The following is a 24,940-nucleotide window of genomic DNA, read 5'->3' as shown; positions in this document are numbered from 1 at the left end:
GAATATTTCAGAAGTGGTCCATAGTCATCTTTCCATTAGTAAAATGGAAATGTGGTTTAAAAAAAAAAAAAAAAAAACCTTAAAAAAACTGTTAAGTAATTCACCAGTCATTTCATTTAGTAAATAGTTACCAGACCTTACTATATGTCTGCAAGTATTGTTGTAGAGTGAGAGAATAATACTAAAGAAGTTCAACTGTTAGCCTTAAGGAGATTAGCCTTAAGATTCAGTGGTGAAAAAAAAAAAATTAAAAAAAAAAAAAGATTCAGTGGTGAAAAGAAAACACATACGTAAACAAAAGATGTAGTGTTTGAGTTGTTTAAAAAGGAAGGATAGAAAGTAGAAATGAGAAGAGTGCTGAGTGAGTAGCATATTAGCAGTGGGTTTCAGAGAAGATTGGGTAAAGAGAAAACAGAATCATAAAGAAATGTATATACCATTGACCCAGGTACTCCATTTCTAGGATACTTTTCCTACAAATATGCTCACATACATGCAGAATTATGTATGTATAAAATCATCCGTCATAGCAGCCATTCTTAATAGTAAAGGAATGAAAACAAACTAAATGTCCTCCATGTAAGGATTGGTTTGATAAATTATGTGTTTTTTTCATATGTGAAACACTGTGCAGTCATCAGACTGATACAGTTCTGTATGTAATATTTGGGGTTACTGCTAATATTATTAAGTGAAAAATCTAGTTTCAGAACTTTGTGAATTGTTTATTACCACTTGGGTTAGAAAAGAACTATAATTTATACGTACATAAGCACTGACTATCTCTAAGTAGTTCTCTTGCTGAAGAGAACTGTACAGGAAAACTTACTTTTCACTATATATTCTCACTATATATTCTTCAGTACCTTTTTAATGCATTGATGTGCATGTATCACGAATGGAAAAATAAAACTTAAGATAAAAATAATGAAAAGAATGACAAGAGCAAAGATCAAGCAAAAAACTCTTGGCTTGTATTTGAGAAATGAATAATACAGTGTGATTAGAACATAGAATAAATGTAATGAACTAGTAGGAACTTAAGCAAGTGGCCAGAAGACTATGGAATCTATTAGATACTTGGCTAAAGAGATGATTTGGACTTTGTTCAACAAACAAATAGTTGTCCAATAAAGGTTTTGACCAGAAAGCAACCTGATCAAATGGTGGTTTAGGGGATGTGATTCTGTGGATGTCCTGCAGATTAGAATGGAAGAATCAGAGATATTGGAGCAGTTTGAGATTCATGAATAATTTAGGTGAGAAAGAGTGAAAGCCTCTGATGGTAATAGAAATAGACAGAACATGATTGATGACTTGATGTTAGAGGCATTTCCAGTGTTAGGACACTGACACGAGTGGATTTTAGAATGGGGAAGATTCAGAGAAAACATCGCAGTTGAAATCTCTGGGGATATCATTAAAAGAAGCAGGTACATTGGGTGGAAGATCTGATTGATTTGTTGGGTTTTTAAATTTTGTTTGATTTGATTTGCTTCAGTATATGCTAGGCAAGATGTTGATGTGGGTTTGAGACTTAATTAGTTTTTAGGGCCGATAACCTTAACTAGATCCTAGGTAAGACTTTCACAGGAAACAGAACATAGAGGAACATTCATGTCAGTGATGATAAAAGAAGAAATAAAAAGGATTTTCTTTTAAGAAGGTGATAATTGATCATGGACTTATAAGTGTTGGGTCTTATTAATGACTTCGGTTCTCTCTTTTAGGAGGTAACTTTCCCCTTGTTACTAAAATTAGATTCTGAATTGTAACAGTGGATCTGAAAGCATTTAAGGCATGGAAAGCAGAAGCTGTTTTCCGAATACCATATTGGATATGGTGAATGGCATCCATGCTAATTTTAACTTATTTAAGTAGCATAATGCGTAACAAATTTAAAACAAACCTAGTGTGTGATTGCACACTTTTAGTGAAGTGAGAACCTATTAAAATATGTGAGAATTGAGCAGTGCCGTTCAGAATCACTGATGCAGAATCACTGGGTCCATTTTTTAGACTCTTCTTTAGAAAATTTAATTCTTCACCCGTAATGGAGACAATAGATGAAGATGAAGATGTGCGGGCTGAGAGATTCCGAGTAGAGAATGGCACAGGTGACTTTGACCTGGTCCAGCTCCATCGTCTCACAAAGACCTACCAGCTTATCCACAAAAAGATCATAGCTGTAAACAACATCAGCATCGGGATACCCGCTGGGGAGGTGAGGAGCACTGCTTCGTTCTGAACGGCCCTTTATATTGGCATATTAAGTGACAAAAATATTCTTTTCTGGAAATTATTTTTTCTAGAAAAATACTCAGGAAGTTACCCCCTGAGTATTTTGATGGATTCTGTATATAAAATTTACACACATCCATGTGTTACTTACCCTCTAAATCTTCCCTCTTAACAGAAAGGAGTCACCACACCCTAAGTCCTAAGCCCCATCCCAAGCTGCTGTCCTCCCTGGGGTGGTTTTCCAATCACAATGTCTGTGTGGGGTGCTGTCTTCAACTTGTAGTTTTCAGCCATTTATGAAAAACAGCATAAAGAGACCAGTGTCCAGAAGCAAGTTCCTAGAACTGCATCCATATTTATTCTTGCTGTTTTTATAGAGAAAATATTGGGGCACCTGTGTGGCTCAGTTGGTTAAGCATCGGACTCTTGATTTTGGCTCAGATCATGATCTCAGGGTCATGGGATTGAGCCCCACATAAAACTCAACGTCAGAGTGGAGTCTGCTTGAGATTCTCTCTCCCCCTCTTCCTCTGCCCCTCCTCTCTTGTTCACTCTCTTATAAATAACTAAATATTCAAAGGCAAAAAAAAAAAAAGAAATACTAAGTCAGCTTTGAAAGGAGAAAGAGAATGTGAGCATTTTCCTTAGTTTTTGAGCGGAGCTGCAAACCAAATGCATCAAATCTATTCAACAGCATAAAATTATTCCTTCAGCGGCTTATTCAGTAAAGTTGTGATTTTGTGTGAATAATGTGAAATCTATAAATATAATTACTTTGTGAAGTTAGCATATCTTACTTGTGGAATGTTTTGTCATGTCACCCAGATAATATAATAAAAGATAATGTGTAAAATAAGTCGTAAGTATATATACAAACGTTCAGATGGTTAAAGGAAAAAAGATATTTAAGTAACCATTTGTTTTAAAAGAGAAAAAGTTTCATCAAATACCAACAGAACACTACAATATCCATGAATAATTCCAATGATGTATTTTTCTTTGTAATTTATTTCACCCAGGGAGAAAGAGGAAAGGATATAATAGTAACATGTCTTTGGTTTGGATTAGGATTTATCTATGTTTTTTTCTTTGCTCTCCCAAACTAGTGCTTTGGCCTTCTTGGGGTGAATGGAGCAGGAAAGACAACTATCTTCAAGATGCTGACAGGAGACATAATTCCTTCAAGTGGAAATATTCTGATAAGAAATAAAACTGGGTATGAAAAACCATGGCTTCACCTTACTGAGCACAACATAATGACATGAAAAAAATAATTAAATGAACTCTTTGTTATTTTTGTAGTCACATAATTAAATCCTTAGGGGAAAAATAGCTATTCTAGGAGGTGGGAATTTATAAGTTTTAAGTGTGATATGGTCGTGGGATATTCTACCTTTTTTTATTAGAATCACCAATCCCTGTGACGAAAAAGAGCTGCCTTCCCCATATTGGGGGACGAGCAGGGCCATGCCTTTTGAAACTCTGTGTCTTTTCTTCTCTCAACTCAGGTCCCTGGGTCATGTTGACTCACACAGCTCCCTTGTTGGATACTGCCCTCAGGAGGATGCCTTAGACGACCTGGTATCTGTGGAAGAACACCTGTATTTCTACGCCAGGATACATGGAATTCCAGAACAAGACATCAAAGAAGTGAGTAGAAGTTTGAAAACTAGTTCCTTCGAAAACCACGACTGTTTTCGCTCCCCATCCCCTATTCTCGCAACTGAGTGAGACCTGGAAAACTGTGGCATTTTCCTGCTGTCACGGACCACTGAGGCAGTCTTCCCTTCGTTGTGAATATCCGACAAGACGCCTGCGAACCCAGTTGCAGAAGCTCCTGACCTGTATTTGCTCAGAACTATCCAGTAAAGGATCACACTTGCCAGAGGCTCAGGGCTGAGCCGTGGTTGGTGATGTCTGCACACCCTCCTGTGTTTAGATAAGTTCTGAAACGGGATTCCCCAAAAACTGCCCACGTAAAAGCGAATAGCTTCCATTTTGAATTTTTTAAATGTGATTTTGTACTTCAGTGCCATCATTTGACTTTTTACTGGAATGGCTGACTCTTGGGACAGTTTCCTCTATTTCTGCCACCCTGAGGACCTGTTGAAGTCCTCCTAGGATTCCACTCTTTGCCAGAGCTGTTTAGCTACAGAAATAGCCCACGAGCCCATGACTCCTAAGTTAATGCACTGCAGTTTTGATACTGGGTCAGTTTTAAATAGACATCAAGGCTTTGTGACAATTTGCCCCCTCCGTAAGAAGAAAGATGAAACAAAGAGGACAGTCTGTGAGAAACCTGCCTTGTGAAGGGTAGAATTCAGCTCTTTCAGCTCTTTCAAGTTGTATATAGAAATCCTGCAGAAAGTCCAGTCCAATTGTAAATACGCAACACACATTTGGGTGGGGGGAATCCCATTTAAAAATGAGCCTCCACAGAATTGTTTTTATCTCTTTAAGACATTATTAATTTTTAGGTGGACCTTTAAAAGTAAAAACAAAATAAGTTGGGTTTAAATGTTTGAATTGTTTTCAGTATGTATTTCTTCATTATAGAACTTTCTTTCACAATTATCTTTTCTCCCTGCAGTGCTGTTAGGGTTTTGGCAGCAGAAGGTCAACAACGTAACTCCTCTTTTCCTCCCACAGACTGTTCATAAACTCCTGAGGAGACTTCACCTGATGCCCTATAAGGACAGAGCTACCTCTTTGTGCAGTTACGGCACAAAAAGAAAATTATCCACCGCACTGGCCTTGATAGGGAAACCTTCCATTCTCCTGCTGGTAAGAAGATAGTTGTGGAAAAGGGGACTGCATGATTAGACCCACATACCCAATAGTGTGTGTAACATTTTATTGTCATCGTTGCCATAAATCTTTACTGAGGTCTCCCTTTATGCTGGTTATTTTGCAAAACATCTTACATATACCACCTCATTAAGGGAATTTATTTTTTTAAGGATTTTATTTCTTATGTCAGAGAGAGAAAGAGAGAGAGCGTGCATGCGCACAAGCAGGGGTGGGGCTGCAGGCAGAGGGAGAGGCAGGCTCCCTACTGAGCAGGGAGCCCGATACAGGACTTGATCCCACGACCCTGGGACCATGACTTGAGGTGAAGGCAGACGCTTAACCGACTGAGCCACCCAGGTGCCCTTATTAAGGGAATCTATATCAGCAAAGAGCTATGGCTAGTCCATTTCAGAAGAAATACTTGTTATGGGAACAGGAAGTAGCCAGAACAAATTCAGGATATTCTAATAAGTAGTTATGGAATACAGAACAGTTTGATCGCCCATCATTGAAGAAATCTGTTGTTAGTTACTCATGAGGTGAACCAACATATTTTCCAACTTCTCCTAAAATGGAAAGACAGAGTTTAGGGCAATATGTTGTGCTAAAATTTCATTTCCCTGTTACTTAAAAATATGTGTTACCTAGTTTGGGATTGACAGTATGCCTCTTTAATTTATTTGAATTCTTTGATGCAAGAAATGCATTCCACATTTATATTTTGGTTAAGAGTTGGAAAATTTAATTCATCACCTGGAATACAAATTACCCATAGATGTGATCGATAGGGCTCCCTGCTCTTCAGGCCAGACGCTGGGAAGGGGCCTATTTCTGAGAAATGAACCTGCGCTTATTTTGGAAGATGCACTACATTTAAGGAACTCTGAACTTCAGAAGAGTTTTGACTGTATGCAATACAAATTCAATTATAAATCACCACATTATTCCAGGGATTAAGTCCTACAGAGGACCCCATCATTTAAACCGCCCAGCTAAGTGATGTGCAACCTACCTTTCCGTAGTACCGGTTTATAATGTGTTACATCCCTGCCCATCAATGCTTATGGTGGAATTTTATTGTCTAAGTGTCCCTTAACTTGAACAAAACAATCCTTAGGCACTTCTGTGAAAGAATAGATGTAAAGTATTTAAAATGTTTAAAATTGCTAGGCAAATGTTACATATTAATGAGCTAAGCTGAAGTACAGGCTATGCAAGAAAGCTGTCATATTTTCTGTCATACGCTTTTACCCTATATGCTCTCATCTTCAAGAATAGGAGCAGTGACAGGATATCCTTTCCTGTTTCCCCAGATCAACACTCATTCCTTTAGCCTCTTACTATAAAGACAAGCCTCAGATAATCCTATATACATACTCTCCACTGAGAAAACAGACCTCTTAATTATGACCTAATCTTGTTCTCTAATTTGTTAATTTAATCATCTCTTACAATCTATTATTGCTTATTTAGCAATCCATTTGTCATCTATTTTGAATTTTGTGTCTGAACAATTTTCCAAAACATCATTTATCTTAAAATATAATTTGTATTTTCTACATGGAAATTTCTGCAAATATTATTTTTATTCCTCCAAAGAGGATTCAATTTCAATTAATAACATAGAATTTAAAATATACCTCAAAATAAATATATTATATGTTGATAAAAATAAAAAATTAAGTAAATTTTTTTTAAAAAGTTCAGAAAGAAATAAAATAAAATAAGATATACCTCAAACATACTAACTGAAAAATCAAAACTTGTGTTCTGTGAGCAGCATATGCTCTATTATCACACAAAGCCACAGTTCTGCTCTCAGGAGCAAGGTAGCAATCTTGTTGATGTAGCTCCAGATACATCTGTGACAATGTAGTATTAAATGCAGAAACCCCACTTTGTCAGTAATTGATGCAGATTTTTTTCCCAAAGAAATACGAGACAAGTGTAAAGTAACAGGGTGTCAACCTCACTGAAACACTTTTTTAAAACAGATTGACAATTCTAAATGATTAATTTTGAGGTTTTTGACAGCAGCAGAAAGAAGCCTATTAAGTATAAAACAAGTTTGTCACAGGACTTCGCAAAGTGATTTCTGTTCTAGGCAAGTGAGACGCAGTGATTCATGTAAAGAACCTCATCAAAAATTAATTAATTTGATAAATTTTTCTTGTAACTTTCTATTAAGGACGAGCCAAGCTCTGGGATGGATCCTAAGTCGAAACGGCATCTCTGGAAGATCATTTCAGAAGAAGTGCAGAATAAGTGTTCCGTCATCCTCACGTCTCACAGGTAAACTGAGGGTGGGAACCCGAGGGCCAGTGACAGGATTCTAGGAGGAGAGATGGGAAGAGAGAATCCCAGAGAATACCCACTGTGCCTGGGTAATGAAGCCACAGTTGGGTTAAAGTAATTTATGTTGTCGTCACGGGAGCAACTCAGGCAGGTTTCACGTGAGAATCCGGTTCCCGCGGTAGGGGGTTAGGGCCTAAGCGATCTGTGTACAAACAGTTTCTCTTAGGGTGCCTGGTGGCTCAGTCTAGTGACTGTCCCATTCTTGGTTTGGACTCTGGTTACGATCTCATGGGTCTTGAGATCAAGCCCCTCCTCAGCAGAGTCTGCTTGCGGATTCTCTCCGTCTGCTCCTCCCCTCACGTATGTGCGCCACCACAAGCACACATGCGCGCTCTCTCTCTAAAACAAATGAATAAATCTTTAAAAAAGGAAATTTATGTACTACACAGGGGGCACAGATGGGGCGCCCCGTGGTGGCCGAGTGAGGACCCAAACCAGAGCTGTGGAATCCAGTGTGGCCAAGGGGGGCAGGAGAGGATTTTAGGCATTGGTGGTGGAGCGGCACTTCATGATTTTGATGGTTTTCCCATTTGTCACCTTTGTGCAATTAAAAGCAGATGGTAATTAGCCAATTCTTGTGAAGAAAAGAAAGAGTCAAAATAGCACTTTCCGAGCTAATGGTGACCCAGACACACAAAACGGCACAGTTACTTACTTTTGGAATCTTATTGGAAAGAGTTTGCAATGCTAAACATTCGGAGAGGTTTTTCTGGTAGAAACATGGGGGGAAGAGTTGCATGTCATCATGTACCCGGTAAGGGGTCACTTTTTCATCCTCAAGAGAACAGGCATTTTGTTGAAGTTTTTCTGAAGTTTAAGTTTGTTAAAACTTTTAAAAAAAGAAAAAAAAAAAGGAAATTTAAAAATAAAAAGTAAAAACAAATTTCTCTTAAGAGGAACTTAAACTCTTACTCCCTGTTGCATAAAGTTTATCATCCTTAGCCTTCCTATGGAAGGCCTTTTATTGTCTGGCCTCATCTAAATTTCCCGTCTTCTTTTTTCCTGTGACACCCCCCACATACACATTCAGTCAATCTAAATGACTTAGTGGTTCCACAGACACTTACTACTCTTCCCTATCACCACACCCTGTCCCTGCCTGGCTTTCGACCTGAAATGTTTTTTTTTGTTTTTGTTTTTGTTTGTTTGTTTTCCTGAAATGGTTATTTGACAAAATCTGAGTTCTGATCTCCCAGACCTCCTCCATGAAGTGGATCCTTCCAATCAATTCAGTAAAAAAGCTACTGAAGCATTTTGTCTGTGTCTGCCTTGTAAGGTTAGCCTTGTATTAAAGTCATCCTTTCACTTCAATGATCATATAGTAGAAAAAGTTCTAGATTTTTTTTATTATTAAGAGTCACATTGATATCCTAGCTTTGCCCAGCACGCTATATGTTCTGAAGCCAGTCTTTTAATTTCCATTCATTTTTGTATGAAGTGGAGTGGATTTGTACCAGTTGTCATAGTTCTTGAAATGAGGGATTATATAATCAAGTACAGGTTAACTAGTTATAAATAAGAAAGCATAAAAGCCAACTGAATATGGAGTATGAAGTGTCATGAAAAAAAGCTCAGGATTATTTTGGAAACATTTCTCAGGGAATGTAGGTCTTGAGCCTAAGCTTGAAAGAGGTTGAAAGAAATACCGTGTTTGATGAGAGGGCATTCCAGGTGAGCGAGATGGCTTCAAGCTGGAGAATAAAGAGTAATAGACCCTAGGTGAAGACATTTAATTTATATTTTAAAATGTATTTTTTGTGTCCTTCAAGGGAAAGGACATTTTAAAGCACTAAAATAGTATTTCTGAGGTGCCGTAATGAAACATTTGAACTTAGGCTTACGAGCACTTTTCTGTGCCAGGCATTCTGATGTGGTTCTGTCTTTCAGCATGGAAGAATGTGAAGCTCTCTGCACCAGGTTGGCCATTATGGTGAATGGAAGGTTCCAGTGTATTGGGTCTTTGCAGCATATAAAGAGCCGGTGAGAGGCACGTGGGCGGCTCGGTCTGTTAAGCTTCTGAGTCTTGGTTTCAGCTCTGGTTGTGATCTCAGGGTCCCGAGATGGAGCCCCACACTGGGCTCTGCACTCAGCAGGGCGTCTGGTGGAGTGGCTTTCTCCCTCTCCCTCTGCCCCTTCCCACAGTGCTTGCTCTCTCTCTTGCTCTAAAATAAACAATTTAAGTCTTTAAAAAAAAAAAAAAAAAGCAAGTGAAGAACTATTGTGTTGTTTGTTTTAACATACAGTGTGGGGAAGTCACTCTACCAGTACTGTCCTAACCTTTGAGGATTGCTTCACAGCTTGTCTGTGACAAGAAACAAAATGGGAAGAAAAAGTTGATCTCCAACTCACCTGAAAGTTAAATTATCTTACTAAAAGGTCTTAAAAAGAAAAAAAAAACTACAATACAAATACTCTCAGAAAGGAGTTTTCTAAGAATTTACTTGATAACAAGTTAGGCCTTGACAAGTACAGAAAAGCATAGATTTTTATCTTGTGTGTTCATGTACCATGTGCACAGGCTTTTAGTAAGCTGTTTAACATTTTTACTGCATTCAGAACCTTTTAATCAATAATACTTTGGGGAAATGTATACAGATATCATATTACCAAATTAAAATTAAATTAATATTTTATATTTGCCAGAGTACATATGCACCTATACATGTCCATGCTAATCTCCAAACTTCAGGGTGTTACTTTATACCTTTATCTGTACAAGTTGGCTTCTTATGAAATAGTATGAGCCAAGATAAGTAAGAAAAAAGGATGAAAGAGACATTATATGTTGTTCTCACAGAGTCTGTTGTGACTTGTTTATAAAATCTATACTTGGGGAAACAGTTAGCTAACATAATAAATCATCATTCATTTTTAAAACCCCAGTGACTTGGGACACCAAATCTCCAATGACTTGCCTTTTTAAGACCTTGTTAGTTTTAAATTAGAAAGTATTTAACCCCGGATACTGACATTAGATGCCAGTTCACTGATGTCAATGAAAGCCAAGTTTTTATCTTTTCTTTCTAATGCAGCTTTTGTCCAAGGAGTGTGACTTTGTATAGTGGTAGAACTAAATAAAAAATCATGGCAGTGCACTATTGCCAGTTGCAACACACCTTGAACTTTAACGGCAAAATGGCAGTCTTTATTTAAGAAAGAGGCTATAATGGTCAGCTTGGGTCCTGTTTCATTACTTAGAATTCCAGGGGAGTTATTTCAGCAAAATGTAACTCATACCACATTTTGCACTTTCTCTTTCTAGTTTTGGACGAGGATTTACTGTCAAGGTTCACTTGAAGAATACCAAAGTGAGCATGGAGGCCCTCACAAGGTTTATGCAACTGCACTTTCCAAAAACATACTTAAAAGTAAGTAGGAAATTGTCCTGCCTTTAGGTCTTGATTGGTTTTGATAGTCATAATCTAATATGGATACTTGCTATTTTCAAGTTGAGTGTAACTTTATTATCAATTGTAATATATTTATTAGTTCAAGATACATAAGATATTCTGAAACACAGTATGAACAAATAGAATCTTTAAATTAATTATAAGATTTTATAGCTATTTAAAAATAATGAACTCCTGGGGTACCTGGCTGGCTCTGTCTGTAGAATGTATGACTCTTGATCTCAGGGTCTGTAGAATGTATGACTCTTGATCTCAGGGTCTGTGAGTTCAAGCCCCACGTTGGGTGTAGGGCTTACATTAAAATACATATATACATACATACATACCTACATAACATATATCCATAAATGAAGTGTAGTCCTTTTATGTATCTTTATTTCTTCCTCACAAAGACTTTATGACCATACTATTAGTTTTAGAGTTGTATATATAACTAGTTTATGAATTATATATGTTAAGGAACTGAGGGATGACAGATACTGTATGATCAAGGACATTTCTTATTTTTAAAAAATGTAAAATTCCAGAATGTCATAGCTAGAGAATATTATGTTCTTGTTCCTCTCATTTGGAAGACAAGCCCACAATGGTTTGAACAGAACTGCTTGGAAATCAAGTTCTTCTTAGCTGAAATGTTGTTCACTTAATTTCATCATATATATATATATATATATATATATATATATATATATTCATAGGATGGACAGGCACAGATATGTGTATATATCTCACATAGCATATACTTAAAATAAATGCATGGGACAAAAAAAGCTGTCTTTATAATATCTTTCATGGACAGATAGTTTGTACAAGATGATTATAGCAAGTGAATGTTTTCAAATGAAATCAGGTGGTGGGAGCACCTGGGAAGTTCAGTCGGTTAAGTGTGAGACTTTGGCTCAGGTCATGATCTCAGGGTCCTGGGGTCTAGCCCCATGTTGGGCTCCTGTTCAGCAAGGAGCCTGCTTCTTCCTCTGCCCCCCTCCCCACGTGTTTTCTCTCTTTCTCAAATAAATAAGTAAAATATTTAATAAAATAAAAATAAATGACATCAGGTGAGGAACGGTGGAAAAAAATTTAAAGGCTTGGGCAACGATCCAGCTCTGCCTGTGTGTTTTCCAGCAAGACATTTAAAGTCTCTGAACTTCCTCTTTCTCCTTTATGAAATAGGAATAATAACATCTACCTCACAAGACTGGTGTGAGGAGCGGATGATAAAATGCCCACAAAGCTACTTCGTAAACTACAAGACACCATATTAATGTGCCATGATTGTAGAGAGCAAAAGAGAGTACATATTTTAAAACCATTCTTTTACCTCTATAGAATACCTTTGCCTCAACCTCCCAAACCTCATCTGACTTCTCCAGGAAATAATAGCTTTTATGATTCTTATCAAAGTCCATTTTCTACCATATAAATTAAAATTAAATTTAAAAATTAAAGGATACTTCGCCTTACACAAATCACTGTAGTGCTTTTTCTTTTGGTTAGTTTCCAGGTCGAAACCAGTGTTTGCTCATTGAGTGATGAGATTCCATTCATGTTGGTGTGTTCTGGGACCAGGGCTACACAGAGCAAATGCAGTGATCATAAAAGTCTCAGGTCTCTCTTGACAGACCATTCTCTGCAAGTTGGGTGGAGGTTTCTAGATCTCTAGAAGAGAAGTAGCAAGAGCAGCAGTTGGGGAGTAAATAAGTAAGAAAGTCCTAATGTGGCGACAGGTGTGATGCACCCACGGGTCAATAGGAGGGGTTAGGCAGAGAGCAAAGGAGTAAGAAAAAGAGAGGTTTCCAACCACAGAAGTCTTGAATACCAGGTGAAATTCACGGTCTTGATCTGACCCATATAGGTTGCAGGGGTAGATGCTGGAGTAAGAACATATCTTGATCAGAGAGTGCCCCAGAAAGATTATCCTAGCTGCTGTGTGCCAGAACGTGTGACGGTACGCAGGCTCTAGGCCACAGAGGACACTGTGGCAGTCGCTCAGATACGGAGGGGTGAGAATGGGATTAACACTGATGGTGCAGACAGAGAGGAATGGTTTAAATGTGATCCGCGTTTTAGAGGAGAAGCAAATAGGATATGGTAACTGAGTAAACATGTAGAAAAGCAGGATGTTAAGTATGCTTCAAGGAAACAAGAATAGATTACTAAGTAGATGGTGATACTATGGTCTAAATAAAGACATTGGGAAGAATTTTAGGGTGAGTTAAGAAAGAACATGGCGTATTTTTTTTAAAGATTTTATTCATTTGAGAGAGAGCTGGCACAAGTGGGCATGCGCAGGTGGGGGGAGGGGCCGAGGGAGAAGAAGAGACTCCCCACTGAGCAGGCAGTCCAGGGCGGGGCTCCATCCCAGCACCCCGAAATCATGACCTGAGCCAGAAGGCAGACAGTTAAATGGCTGAGCCACCCAAGCACCCTGAATGTGGCGTATTTTAATGAGACTTTTCCTACACAGTGCTTATGAAATCTAGCTTTTTAGCCAGTATAAATTGAACAGTTAATCCCTAGCCTTTTAGAAAGGTCTACATCAAAACAAAAAAAATTTTTTTTCTAAATGTGATCTCTGAAAAAAACCTTATATGAGGGGAGCATAATCAGACATCTAAAATACCATTTTACAGTATTTTTCCTAGGAAGACTATAAGGACTTTATAAGTGCATAGGAATATAGAATACTTTGGAATTGTCGCTAGGTGTTTAATTTGTTTTCTTCTTGGTATTTGTAGAACTTTTCATCTCGTCTTCGCAGGTTGTTAGTTGCAAAACATAGCCATCCTTTACACTGCCTCATCACTGTCAGTGGAAGGAATTTCAGTGTTAGCTCTTGGGCGACTTCTGTGGTCACCTCAGTATGATCAGACATAGCAGAATAAATGTTTCCCTTTCGTCCCCACAGGATCAGCACCTCAGCATGCTAGAGTATCATGTGCCAGTCACAGCAGGAGGGGTAGCAAACATTTTTGATCTGCTGGAAACCAACAAGACTGCTTTAAATATCACAAATTTCTTAGTGAGCCAGACTACCCTGGAAGAGGTGAGTGGGATACCATGATCCGTACACATAATGTCATTTATTAATTATGACACATTCTGGTTATTTCTTTTTAATAACATTCATTTTATTTGTAATTGAAACAGTATCTAAACTTGCACCTGAAAAACTTACCTTAATTTATGTTTAACTGCATTTTGGGATGTTCAAAAAAAGTGTGAAAAGCATTAACGGTTTTTTAATGGAGAAAAGAAGATTTTTCCCTTCTATAAGACATTTATATCCATTTGGTTATATGAATATGTAAAGCAACGAACCTGTAAAACAAATAGATATTAACACTTTCCTCACTTTCTCCTTGTTAGGTTTCTTTTTCTGCCCCCACCCCTTGGTAGGTTTCTTAAATAATATTATTAATTGTCTTCCTGGGTTAGCATAGGATGGGGGTTTCTAGAGGGAGTTCAGTGCCAGACCTGTAGATTTGCTAGATTCAGGCAACCATAGTGGTAAATGCAGAATTTTTTTGTTTCACTCACATCGTCTGTCTTAATTACTCTGTATTCGATAACTAGAGGCTTTATGGATTGTCTTTTATCATCTTCGCAGCGTGTTAATTTTGTACAGCTCAACCAACCTGGTATATAAAACATTTAATAGCATCTATCGTCACAACAGGTCTAAACGTTAGGCCTCAGGGACCTCTAAGAGCTGCATTTTATGGACAATTTTTTATGGGGGCTTTGAGCAATTGTGGCTTTACTGACCCAGAAAATTTAGCCTTTGACTTAAAATCAACTACCGGGACCATGTCTGACACAAAGTAGACTCTCAGTTTCTAGAGCAATCTATGATAGACTTAATGATTTTAAACCAAGTAATAAAGGTCTGTCTGTTAAATAATTGGCTTACTGAGCATAATGTGGGCTCTCTATACAAATTTTATTTTAGTGCATTAACTCTTGAAACTAGTGAAATTTCTCTCAATGTTATCATATAAACATTTGATAATGGCTTGGCTTGGGCTCCTGGATTATACTTGATAGAGATATTAATGTAAATCTTACAAACACAGATATGTGGTTATAGATATTTAATTATTGCTTTAGATTTATATTATGCTTATAATTGTAGATATAGGTTTTATTTTCAAACCCCAGTTAAATTATTTTTAAAGATTTTATTCATTTATTTGACACAGAAAGAGAGAGAGAGATCACAAGTAGGCAGAGAGGCAGGCCGAGAGAGAGGGGAAGTAGGCTCCCTGCTGAGCAGAGAGCCAGATGCAGGGCTCAATCTCTGGACCCTGAGATCATGACCTGAGCTGAAGGCAGAGGGTTAACCCAGTGAGCTGACCAGGTGTGCCAAATTTTTTAAGGCTTTATTTATTTAATTTTGAGAGGGAGAAAGCATGAGAAGGGGGAAGGGCAGAAGGGGGAGGAACAAGCAGGTTCTGCACCAAGCACAGAGTCTGATATGAGACTTGATCCCAAGACCCTGAGATCACAACCTGAGCTGAAATCAAGAGTGGGACATTTAACCAACTGACCCATCTAGGCAGCACCTCCCACCCCAGTTAAATTTAAATATCTAAAAGAATACTAGTGAGAATATATATTTCTCTATGGACATATGCCTATAATATCTAGTTTTCTTCTTTTTTTCTCTTTCACTGTGTGTGTGTGGTGTGTTATTTCTTCCTTTGGCTTACCAAGCACTAATGACTTTATTTTCCTTGGAAAAAATCAGGTTTTCATCAACTTTGCCAAAGACCAAAAGTCCTATGAAACTGCTGACACCAGTAGCCAAGGTTCCACCATAAGTGTTGACTCACAGGATGACCGGCTGGAGCCGTAGTCCAGCCAGCAGAGTCAAGCTCAGCAAATGGCCAATGGCTTCATTGTAATGAAGAACCACAGAAGATACTGCTTCCTCAAACTATCTTACTTTTAAAGTATTACCCTGTATGGAAGGTACAGTTGTGTAAGACTAACAAGTATCTAACTGTAAGTGGAGAGTTTTTTCCCTAAAGCCAGTGAATGTTGTTGCTACTGTAATGAATTTTGGTAAACTCAGTACTCTGGGAGTGCTCGTGCACATGTTGGTGGTTACAAGGCAAAGTTAAATGTCTTAATTTATTACTTTTAATAAAAAGCTTAAAAGGCATGGTTATTAGTAGCTGAAAAGTAAGAATGGAGGAGAAAAGTAAGATAGTTTGGGGTAGATAGAATTGGGAGAATAAACAAAATAATTTATTTCCAGAAAACAGCAAAACTAGCATCATCACAGAGTAACGACAGTAAGCAGTGGGCACGATGTCTGCAGTGTACGTGGTGTGTCATTTTCAGTACCTGTAAATATGTGAGAATATGCTGAATCCCAAAAAAGTGCCTTTCCACAAGAATGCCATAGGAAGGCAGTTTACCCTGGTGGTAAACAGAATTTAGATGTATTCCTGCCAGGCCTTAACACTAGTAAGGCACTGAGCAGAGCAAGAAGCTTCTTGTTCTTCACAGGAAATGGATATGTTGGCTGAACAGATCCAAATCCTAAAAACTGATAGAAAATTCATGCTGCTGGCAGGCAACATTTTTTTAATCTTGTACAGAAACCCTCATTTTGTGGGTCTCTCTGCAGAGAGAATAGGGAGGTAAATTTCAACTAATCACCCAGCTGACCCAGAATCATGCATATGGCTATAGGATAGACTTCATAATAATGCCAAATTATATGGCCCTCAGGGAAGGTGGTGTGTGTGTGTGTGTGTGTGTGTGTCTGTGTGTATACACATGTATACACATTTGCCAGGTTTGGCAAGATTGCATTAGTTTCAAAAACAAATAAATGCAAAGTTTAGAAAAAAATAATTCATGGAGTCATTTTATTTGTTAGAGAAGATTCAGGAACCTAAAAATTGCAGTCATGTCACCTACAATGTCCCACGTGATCAGGTCCCTGTTCACCACTCTACCTTCATCCCTCTCTTTCTTTTCTTCCTCTTTAGGATATAGCCTTGCTGGGTTCTTTACAGCTTTTCCAGTGCACCAAACCACTTCCCATCTCCAGACCCACTACTTGAAATGTTCTTCCCTCCTGTTTGTCACTGAACTATGCTAACAGTCTTCAAAAATGTTATTCTCTCTCACAGAAGCTTTCCTTTTCTACCTCCTCAGTTTAAGTCCAGTCCCTCTGTTTTAATACTGTGCTTTATTGTACCTCCTACTTTTCTGTCAAACATGCATCCTAATTTATAATATATCCAGACTAAAAATACACATCTTAACAGATGGCAATAGCATTTCTCTTAGGATAGAAAAAGCCTGTATTTAGTATAATATGTACATAAGGCTTTTGAAGTAGAAGTTGTAACTCTGAGAGCATGGTTGTCTTCAGGAGCCCAAATGACATAAAAGGTGGTCAGGCTCTATAATAATTAAAAGAATTTGTTTATTGTATGTTGTGTTGTTAATTGTGATGAGGGTGGGTGGTTGGTCGATTGCCTGCTTGTTTCTGAGCAATGCTGGGAAGGGAAGCAAAGGGTAAGGAGAGAAGTGGAGGAAGGAGAAAGCGGGCAAGGATTAGTACTAAAGAGAGATGAAAGTCCAGTGAGAAGGTGGAGTGGTGGAATGGACTTTTAAAACCATGAATATCCAGATATATTTTCACAGTCTCACTATGCAACTGTGCTATGAGCTGCCCTCATGATTTCTAAATCTTCATTAAAGTCAGCCACACTTGCAAATGTGTGTCAAGTAAAATTTGAGGAAGGGATGGGTGGATGTCTTCTTTGAAAGAAGTGAAGAATAAAATCCTGCAATATATTAAAAAAATCATTCATCACAATCAAATGAGATTTATTCCTGGGATGCAAGGGTGGTTCAATATTCACAAGTCAGTTAACATGATATATCATATCAGTAAAGGAAAGGATAAAAACTATATGATCATTTCAAGATTCAGAAAAAGCATTTGAAAAAGTACAACATCCCTTCATGATAAAAGCCCTCAACAAGGTGGATTTAGAGGTAATACATCTCAACATAATAGAAGCCATATATGAAAAACTCACAGGGAACATTATATTCAATGGGGGAAAACTGAAAGCTTTCCCCTGAAGTTCAAGAACAAACCAATGATGTCCACTCTCACCTCTTTTATTCAACATAGTACTGGAAGGCCTAGCCTCAGGATTCAGACAGCAAAAGAAATAAAAGGCACCCAAATTGGTAATGAAGAAGTAAATCTCTCACTATTTGTAGACATGATAGTATATATATAGGAAACCTGAAGACTCCACCAAAAAACTACTAGAACTGATAAATGAATTCAGTAAAGTCATAGGATACAAAATCAATACACAGAAATCTGTTGCATTTCCATACACTAATAATGAAGCAGCAGAAAGAGAAATTAAGAAAACAATCTCATTTACAGTTGCACCAAAAATAATACACACCTAGGAATAAAAGAGGTGAAAGACCTGTATTTTAAAAACTATAAAACACTGATGAAAGAAAATGAAGGTGAAACAAGGAAATGGAAAGACATTCCATACTCATGGATTAGAAGAACAAATATTGTTAAAATGTCTGTACCACCTAAAGTAATTTACACATTTAATGCAATCCCTATCAAAATACCAACAGCATTTTTCACAGAACTGGAACAAACAATCCTAAAATTTATATGGAACCACAAAAGACTCTGAATAGATAAAGCAATTTTGAAAAAGAAAAGTAAAGGGGCACCTGGGTGGCTCAGTGGGTTAGGCCTCTGCCTTCGGCTCAAGTCATGATCTCAGAGTCCTGGGATTAAACCCCACATCAGGCCCTCTGCTCAGTGGGGAGCCTGCTTCCCCCCCCCCCTGCCTACCTCTTTGCCTACTTGTGATCTCTCTCTTTCTCTGTCAAATAAATAAAAATATTTTTAAAAAAAGGAAGAGTGAAGCTGAAGGGATTATAATTTCAGACTTCAAGTTATACTACCAAGTTGTAGTAACCAAAATGATCACAAAAACAGACACAAAAATGTCTTGTCACAAAAACACATAGATCAATAGAATAGAATTGAAAACCCAGAAATAAACCCACAATTACACAGTCAATTAATCTTTGACAGAGCAGGAAAGAATATCCAATGGAAAAAAGATAGTCTTTTCAACAAATGTTGCTGAGAAGACTGGACAGCTATATGCAAAAGAGTGAAACCAGACCACTTTCTTACACCATACACAAAAATAAACTCAAGATGGAGTAGGTACCTAAATGTGAGACCTGAAAACATAAAAATCCTAAAAGAGAGCAGAGGCAGTAATATCTCGGACATTCACCATAGTGACATTTTTCTAAATATGTCTCCTGAGGCAAGGGAAATAAAAGCAAAAATAAATTATTGGGACCACATCAAAATAAATAGCTTCTACACAGCAAAGGAAACAATCAACAAAATTAAAAGGCAGCCTCCTAAATGGACAAAGGATTTGCAAATGATGTATCAAATAAAGGGTTAGTATCCAAAATATATAAAGAACTTCTACTACTCAACACCAAAAAAAACAAAAAAACAAAAAAACAAAACCAGTTTAAAAATGGGCTGAAGACATGAACAGACAGTTCTCCAAAAAAGACATTCGGGTGGCCAACAGACACATGAAAAGATGTTCAGCTTCACTGATCATCAGGGAAATGCAAATCAAAACCACAATAAACTATCACCTCACACCTGACAGTATGTCTAAAGTCAAAAGCTCAAGAAACAAGGAGTGTTGACAAGGATGTGGAAAATTCCTGGTACAATGTTGGTGGGAATGCAAACTGGTGCAGCCACTGTGGAAAACAGTATGGAGGTTCCTCAAAATGTTCAAAATGGAACTACCCTACAATCCAGGAAACACACTACTGGGTATTTACCAAAAAAATACTAAAATACTAATTTGAAGAGATACGCATACCCTTATGTTTATAGCAGCATTATTTAGAATGGCCAAATTATGGAAACAGCCCATGTCCATCAATAGATGAATAGATAAAGGAATTGTGGTATATATGCGCAATGGACTATTACTAAGCCCTGAAAAGGAACAGAATCTTGCCATTTGCAACAACATGGAGAGACTTAGAAAGTATAATGCTAAGTGAACAAAGAGAAAGAAAAATATGATTTCAATTATATGTGGAATTTAAGAAACAAATGGGCAAAGAAAAAAAAAAAGACCAAGACAAACCAAGAAATAGAATCTTAGTTACAAAGAACTAACTGCTGGTTACCAGATGGAAGGTGAGTGGAGATATGGGTGAAAAAGGTGGTGGGGATTAAGGAGCACATGTGTTGTGATGAGCACTGGGTGATGTATGGAAGTGTTGAATCGCTATACTGTACACCTGAAACTAATAAAACACTGCATGTTAACTATATGGGAATTAAAATTTTTTTTTAAATGTGCAAAATGGTGACAGCTTGAATGTGCAGAGTGGAGCTTCTGACCCCACAGGTGATGGATCTGGGGGTGGGTCCCAGTCAATATTATCTACCTCTCCATAGGCAGGGAAGCCTCAGCTACCCTCTATATTGCAGTCATTGCACTTTATTTGAATGTTCCTTTCATATTTCCCTCGCTAGACATGAAGCTCTGTGAGGACAGAAAATCTATTTTGATCTTCCTAACTTTCCCCCCCCTCCCCACACAATGAGTATTTGTGGCACTCAACAAATATCTGTTGGTTAAATGAATAAATGAATGAGAAATAACAAAGCTGGCATGATTGGTAAGAAAAACAAGCATCCTTTTTCAGTATAAATCTCTGAAATGCAGTGAAGTTTCCCATGGGGTAATTTATTCATGGAGAAGAAAAAGGAAATATGATGTTTATTCCAGACTAGATACTACAGTGAATCCACTTACATGGGAGGATTTTGGTACCTTTTTAGGAATCAGAATTCTGATGCTTTATGGCATAAGAGTTTCATGACATTTTTCCATATAAGTAAGGTATATACATGAAAAAGTGTTTGAATCCACATCCCTTTGGATTTCTTTGCAGTAGCAAAAATGTTTTGAGAATTCCCAGTTCTCGGAGGACCTCCTCCACTCTGGATAACATGAGCAGAATCTGCTTTTTTATATGCATTATGTGAATTACTTCTGAGGATTGTGGCCGTCTTCAGTTCACCTATGAAACCTGTTTCTTGTAATATTAAAATAGTTGGTACAAAATCCGAAGAATATAAAAATGGTATGTACAACTACTTTCTCCAACAATGCTCTCTGTCTGAATGATGGATCCATTCTCCTCAGAGATAATCCAAAACTCCAGTAGCAGGTGTCCTGGGCCAGGGTGGGGGTTACAGAGTGGGTTTGCATTCTCTTACCCCCACAGGATTTCGGGAGCCTGCTTGCTTCATCAATGTAAGCTTCTCAATGCAGTTTTTAAATATAATAAGGCAAGATGAAAGTGGCAAAAGTGGCAAAGGCAAAAGTGAATACTATTTCCTTTGACATCATTTGCTAGGAAATTAATCCCATTCTTCCCTTGCTTATAAACCCAGACTGGTTTTCTGTCATCTGTAAAATGAAATGCAGACTTTTTAACCAATCTTCAAAGTATTTCATGATCCAGCTCCCAAAGCTTCCATGTCTCCATGTAGACCGTGCTCCCACGTCAATGCGTTTCTTGCTGTTTTCTATTAAGTTAGACCCTTGGTTGGTACTATGGCACTTTGCTCATACTACTTTCTTCTTGGAAGACCTCTGCCCTGTCCCCATTTAACTTTTATCTAGAAACTTCTCTTCATCTTAGTTACTACTCTTCTCCTGTATTTTCTTTTCAAGGAAACCTGCCCAGAAAGCCTCAGGCTGAGTTAATTGTTCCATCTCTGCTACAAAAGCATTTTGTGCAGGGCTCTGTAGGAAGCTATCCTGGGTTGCCTTCCTCTTCCTACTACACTCTAAGTTCCTTGGAGCGGTGAACTCCATTCCTTCATCCTTGTATCGCCCACATCCAGAACAGTATCCACATATTGTTGCTCAGTTACTCTCTGAAAGACCAAAGAAGTCCATGTCAGTTTAGAAATATTTTCGTAGTTTTTGTTCTAGTTTTTTTGTAATTATGTTTGTTTTTTAATTTCAGAAGAGTATCCATGAAAATTTAAAGTTAACTGCTGGGGGAAAACATGCAGATGGCCAATGTTTTAAGTTAAAATGTTGATCCCACATAAAGCATACCTCAATAAAATGCCAAGCATTGGACATACTCTTATTTTATTAGCAGTATTGCCTAATACATCATTTGCCCAATGATATTAAAATAAAACTACTTGGGGCACCTGGGTGGCTCAGTGGGTTAAGCCTCTGCCTTCAGCTCAGGTCATGATCTCAGGGTCCTGGGATTGAGCCCCACATCGGACTCTGCTCAGCGGGGAGCCTGCTCCCCTGCCCCCCACCCCCCGCCACCTACTTGTGATCTCTGTCAAATAAATAAAAATCTTAAAAAAAAAAAAAAAAAAATAAAATAAAATAAAACTACTGTTTAAAATCAAAGAATTTTACCCAGATAGAGTGATGTTTTAAAAACCCTCATTACAAAGTGGAAAAACCAAACTAAGTAAAATAACAGCAGCTACCACTTACTGACAATTGGTTCATGTGAAACACTGGGTCAGGTGCGCCATATTTATTATTACTATTTAATTCTGACAGCATCCTTTCAACTGTCCCCTTTCCATTGACAAGGACACTAGAGATTAGGAAGGTCATTATCTATACCGGAATGATACAGCAACAAAGAAAATTTGACTCCAGGGTTTTATATTCTGACAGAAAAGAAAGGAAGAGAAAGAAAGAAAAGAAGGGAAGAAGGAAGGGAGAGAGAAGGAAGGAAGGAAGGGGAAAGAAAAAGCAAAGGAAAGAAAAGAAAAAAGAAAAGATTGACTATGCTGACTTAGATACATAAATACACCAATCATTTAGGTATGCTATATTTATGTCTTTGTTGACCTGGAAAGTGAACTGGCCCTGGGGGCCCTAATTACAGCTCCTTTGACTACTGCAACTCAGATCTCCAGCATGAATGAAAAGACTCTGTCCCTGACTATCCTTTCCCCCCCAGCAACCCTCCAGAAAAACCCTATCGTTCAATTCTGCCTCCTCCGAAATTCCTCACAAAGAAATCCAACCCTGTCAACTAGACATACAAAGACTTAGTAATCGTTGACATTTCTTTTAACTTAAGAGTTTGCTTGGTACTTAATGGGATTTTGCTGTTGTTTTCAATATAGCAGATAATTTTGGTATTTGATTTATTTGATTTATTTCCCCATCTTATATCTGTTTTTCATTTTTATGTTTTATTATTCCATTCAAAGGGAAAAAGAATCTCACAGTGTAAGGTAGCCAGCACTATGAAATGGTATATGCCTTAAATTACAATTCATGTCCAAAGTGGCTCTTTTGACACCGCAGAACAGATTTTCAATTCTTGTTACCTGGAACCCATTGAGAAGTCTCTAGGAAAAGAAAGCCTCTCAAACTACTGCTCTTGACAACTCAGAATCCTCAAAGACAAAAGCTCCAATAACCAGTCCAAAAGAAATACTCAGTACTACTGAGGTTTTCTTTTCCTTTGTCTGAAACAATTCAGCCAGTAAGTGAAGATATTAGTTAATTAAATATTATTGGACTAAAAAATTGGAAGCAAGACACCTCAACCAATGCACATGGCAGTTCAAGAATGAGATAAATGGAATGTCCTCGCAAAGGAAAACTTCAGATATAACTCCAGATTTAAATACTATAAATTTGTCAGATTCTTTAGTGAGAACACTTAGTCAGCTAAAAACACACATTAACTAAGCTAAAAATTTTCCTTTCTACACTCATCTTTAAGAACTCATCTGATCCCTTTTTAGGTTAAGATTCAGAAGTATTCTCCCATTACAGAGGTCTTCCCAAAACCCTTCCTTGATAATGAAACCAAAGTATGGCACATCTTATTAAATAATGTATCTTTATTAAAAAGGAAGCTTATAAATGATCTTAACAAGTATGACCTGTCTAACATATCAAGATTCCTCCTTGAATAGAGGATCTATAATACGACCTACATGTATGAAGTGTATTATCTATTGAGTACAGAGAGTTAAGCATTTTTTAATTAATAGTAGTAGTCTGTTGCAAATCTGAGAGAAAAGACTGTCACAGTATAGGGGACCTTGTAAGATGGCCCCCATTTATCCTCACCTGTTCTCGTGTTCATGCGCCATCGTTCTTACTTGAGTGTGCCTAGGACCTGTGACCTGCTTCTGACCAATAAGAGTATGGCAAAGGTGATTATGTCGCACGAGACTATAACAGGAGACTCTCTCTCTTTTCCTGGCTTCGATGAAATAAGAGGCCAGATTGAGGCCGTCTTGGGGCATTTCTGGCAGCCTCTGGCCAACCACTGACAAGGAGCTGAAGGCAGACTCCAGCTAGCAAGAAAATGAGACTCAGTGCCACCAGCTGCAAGGATGAGAAGGCTGCTAACAATCACCTGAGTTTGGAGAGAGGTTCTTCTTTCATTAAGCATGCAGATGAAAAACAGCCCTGGCCAGCACTTGAATTGAAGCCTTGTTGAAAACATTCTTCCTTCAAATAATCTTTCCCAAAGTTACTCACTACTCATTAAGTATGCCATTAATGATCCTATTCACCCTGGTCTTCAGGATGATTTTTCTTCCTGTTTCTCTGCTGAAGATAGTAACTCCTTGCCTAACTCTGTCCATACCTAAATCATGTTGTAAGTTACAGAAGGTCATCCTTTGAACCCATCCATATTTTATCAGCCACTGATGGACTGATCTCAGTTTAATAATAGTTACAGTTATATTACAAGGTATATAATTTCATTTTTTTATAATGCAACCTTGTATGTATAAAATCACCTGAACTCACAGCATTCCCATAAAGAGTTTTAACTCAGCGAGGAAATAGGATCGAAGCAATTAAATAACTCACTTAAAGCAACAAACACATGTATTAAATTATAGCAGCTAGTACTGTTTTGTGTCTGCCTTAAATTCTTTCCCAGTCTCTCTTCTCTGATTTCTGTGGTTTTCTTACACTTATTCAAGGTTATCCCCAGGAGGCTGCCAATGATGGTGGCCCCATACC

The 24,940-nt window shown here is 37.8% G+C and overlaps 1 protein-coding gene across 1 annotated transcript in view; it reads left to right on the top strand.

The window, feature by feature from the left end:
- Positions 1–17,249, top strand: part of ABCA12 (ATP binding cassette subfamily A member 12) — a 168,928-nt gene extending 151,679 nt beyond the window's left edge. Inside the window, exons 45-53 of the mRNA XM_004767004.3 lie at positions 2,020–2,224; positions 3,348–3,457; positions 3,750–3,891; positions 4,891–5,025; positions 7,220–7,323; positions 9,274–9,366; positions 10,649–10,754; positions 13,702–13,839; positions 15,544–17,249. Coding sequence (XP_004767061.1) covers positions 2,020–2,224; positions 3,348–3,457; positions 3,750–3,891; positions 4,891–5,025; positions 7,220–7,323; positions 9,274–9,366; positions 10,649–10,754; positions 13,702–13,839; positions 15,544–15,651 — 1,141 coding nt within the window. The 3' untranslated portion in view covers positions 15,652–17,249. The remainder of the gene's footprint in view (positions 1–2,019; positions 2,225–3,347; positions 3,458–3,749; positions 3,892–4,890; positions 5,026–7,219; positions 7,324–9,273; positions 9,367–10,648; positions 10,755–13,701; positions 13,840–15,543) is intronic.
- Positions 17,250–24,940: the final 7,691 nt, after the last annotated feature.

The sequence above is a fragment of the Mustela putorius genome, unplaced genomic scaffold, assembly GCF_011764305.1.
Source record: "Mustela putorius furo isolate JIRA1106 unplaced genomic scaffold, ASM1176430v1.1 tig00000275_pilon_pilon_pilon, whole genome shotgun sequence".
Classification (NCBI taxonomy): Eukaryota; Metazoa; Chordata; class Mammalia; order Carnivora; family Mustelidae; genus Mustela; species Mustela putorius.
This window is presented reverse-complemented; position numbering and strand designations above follow the sequence as displayed.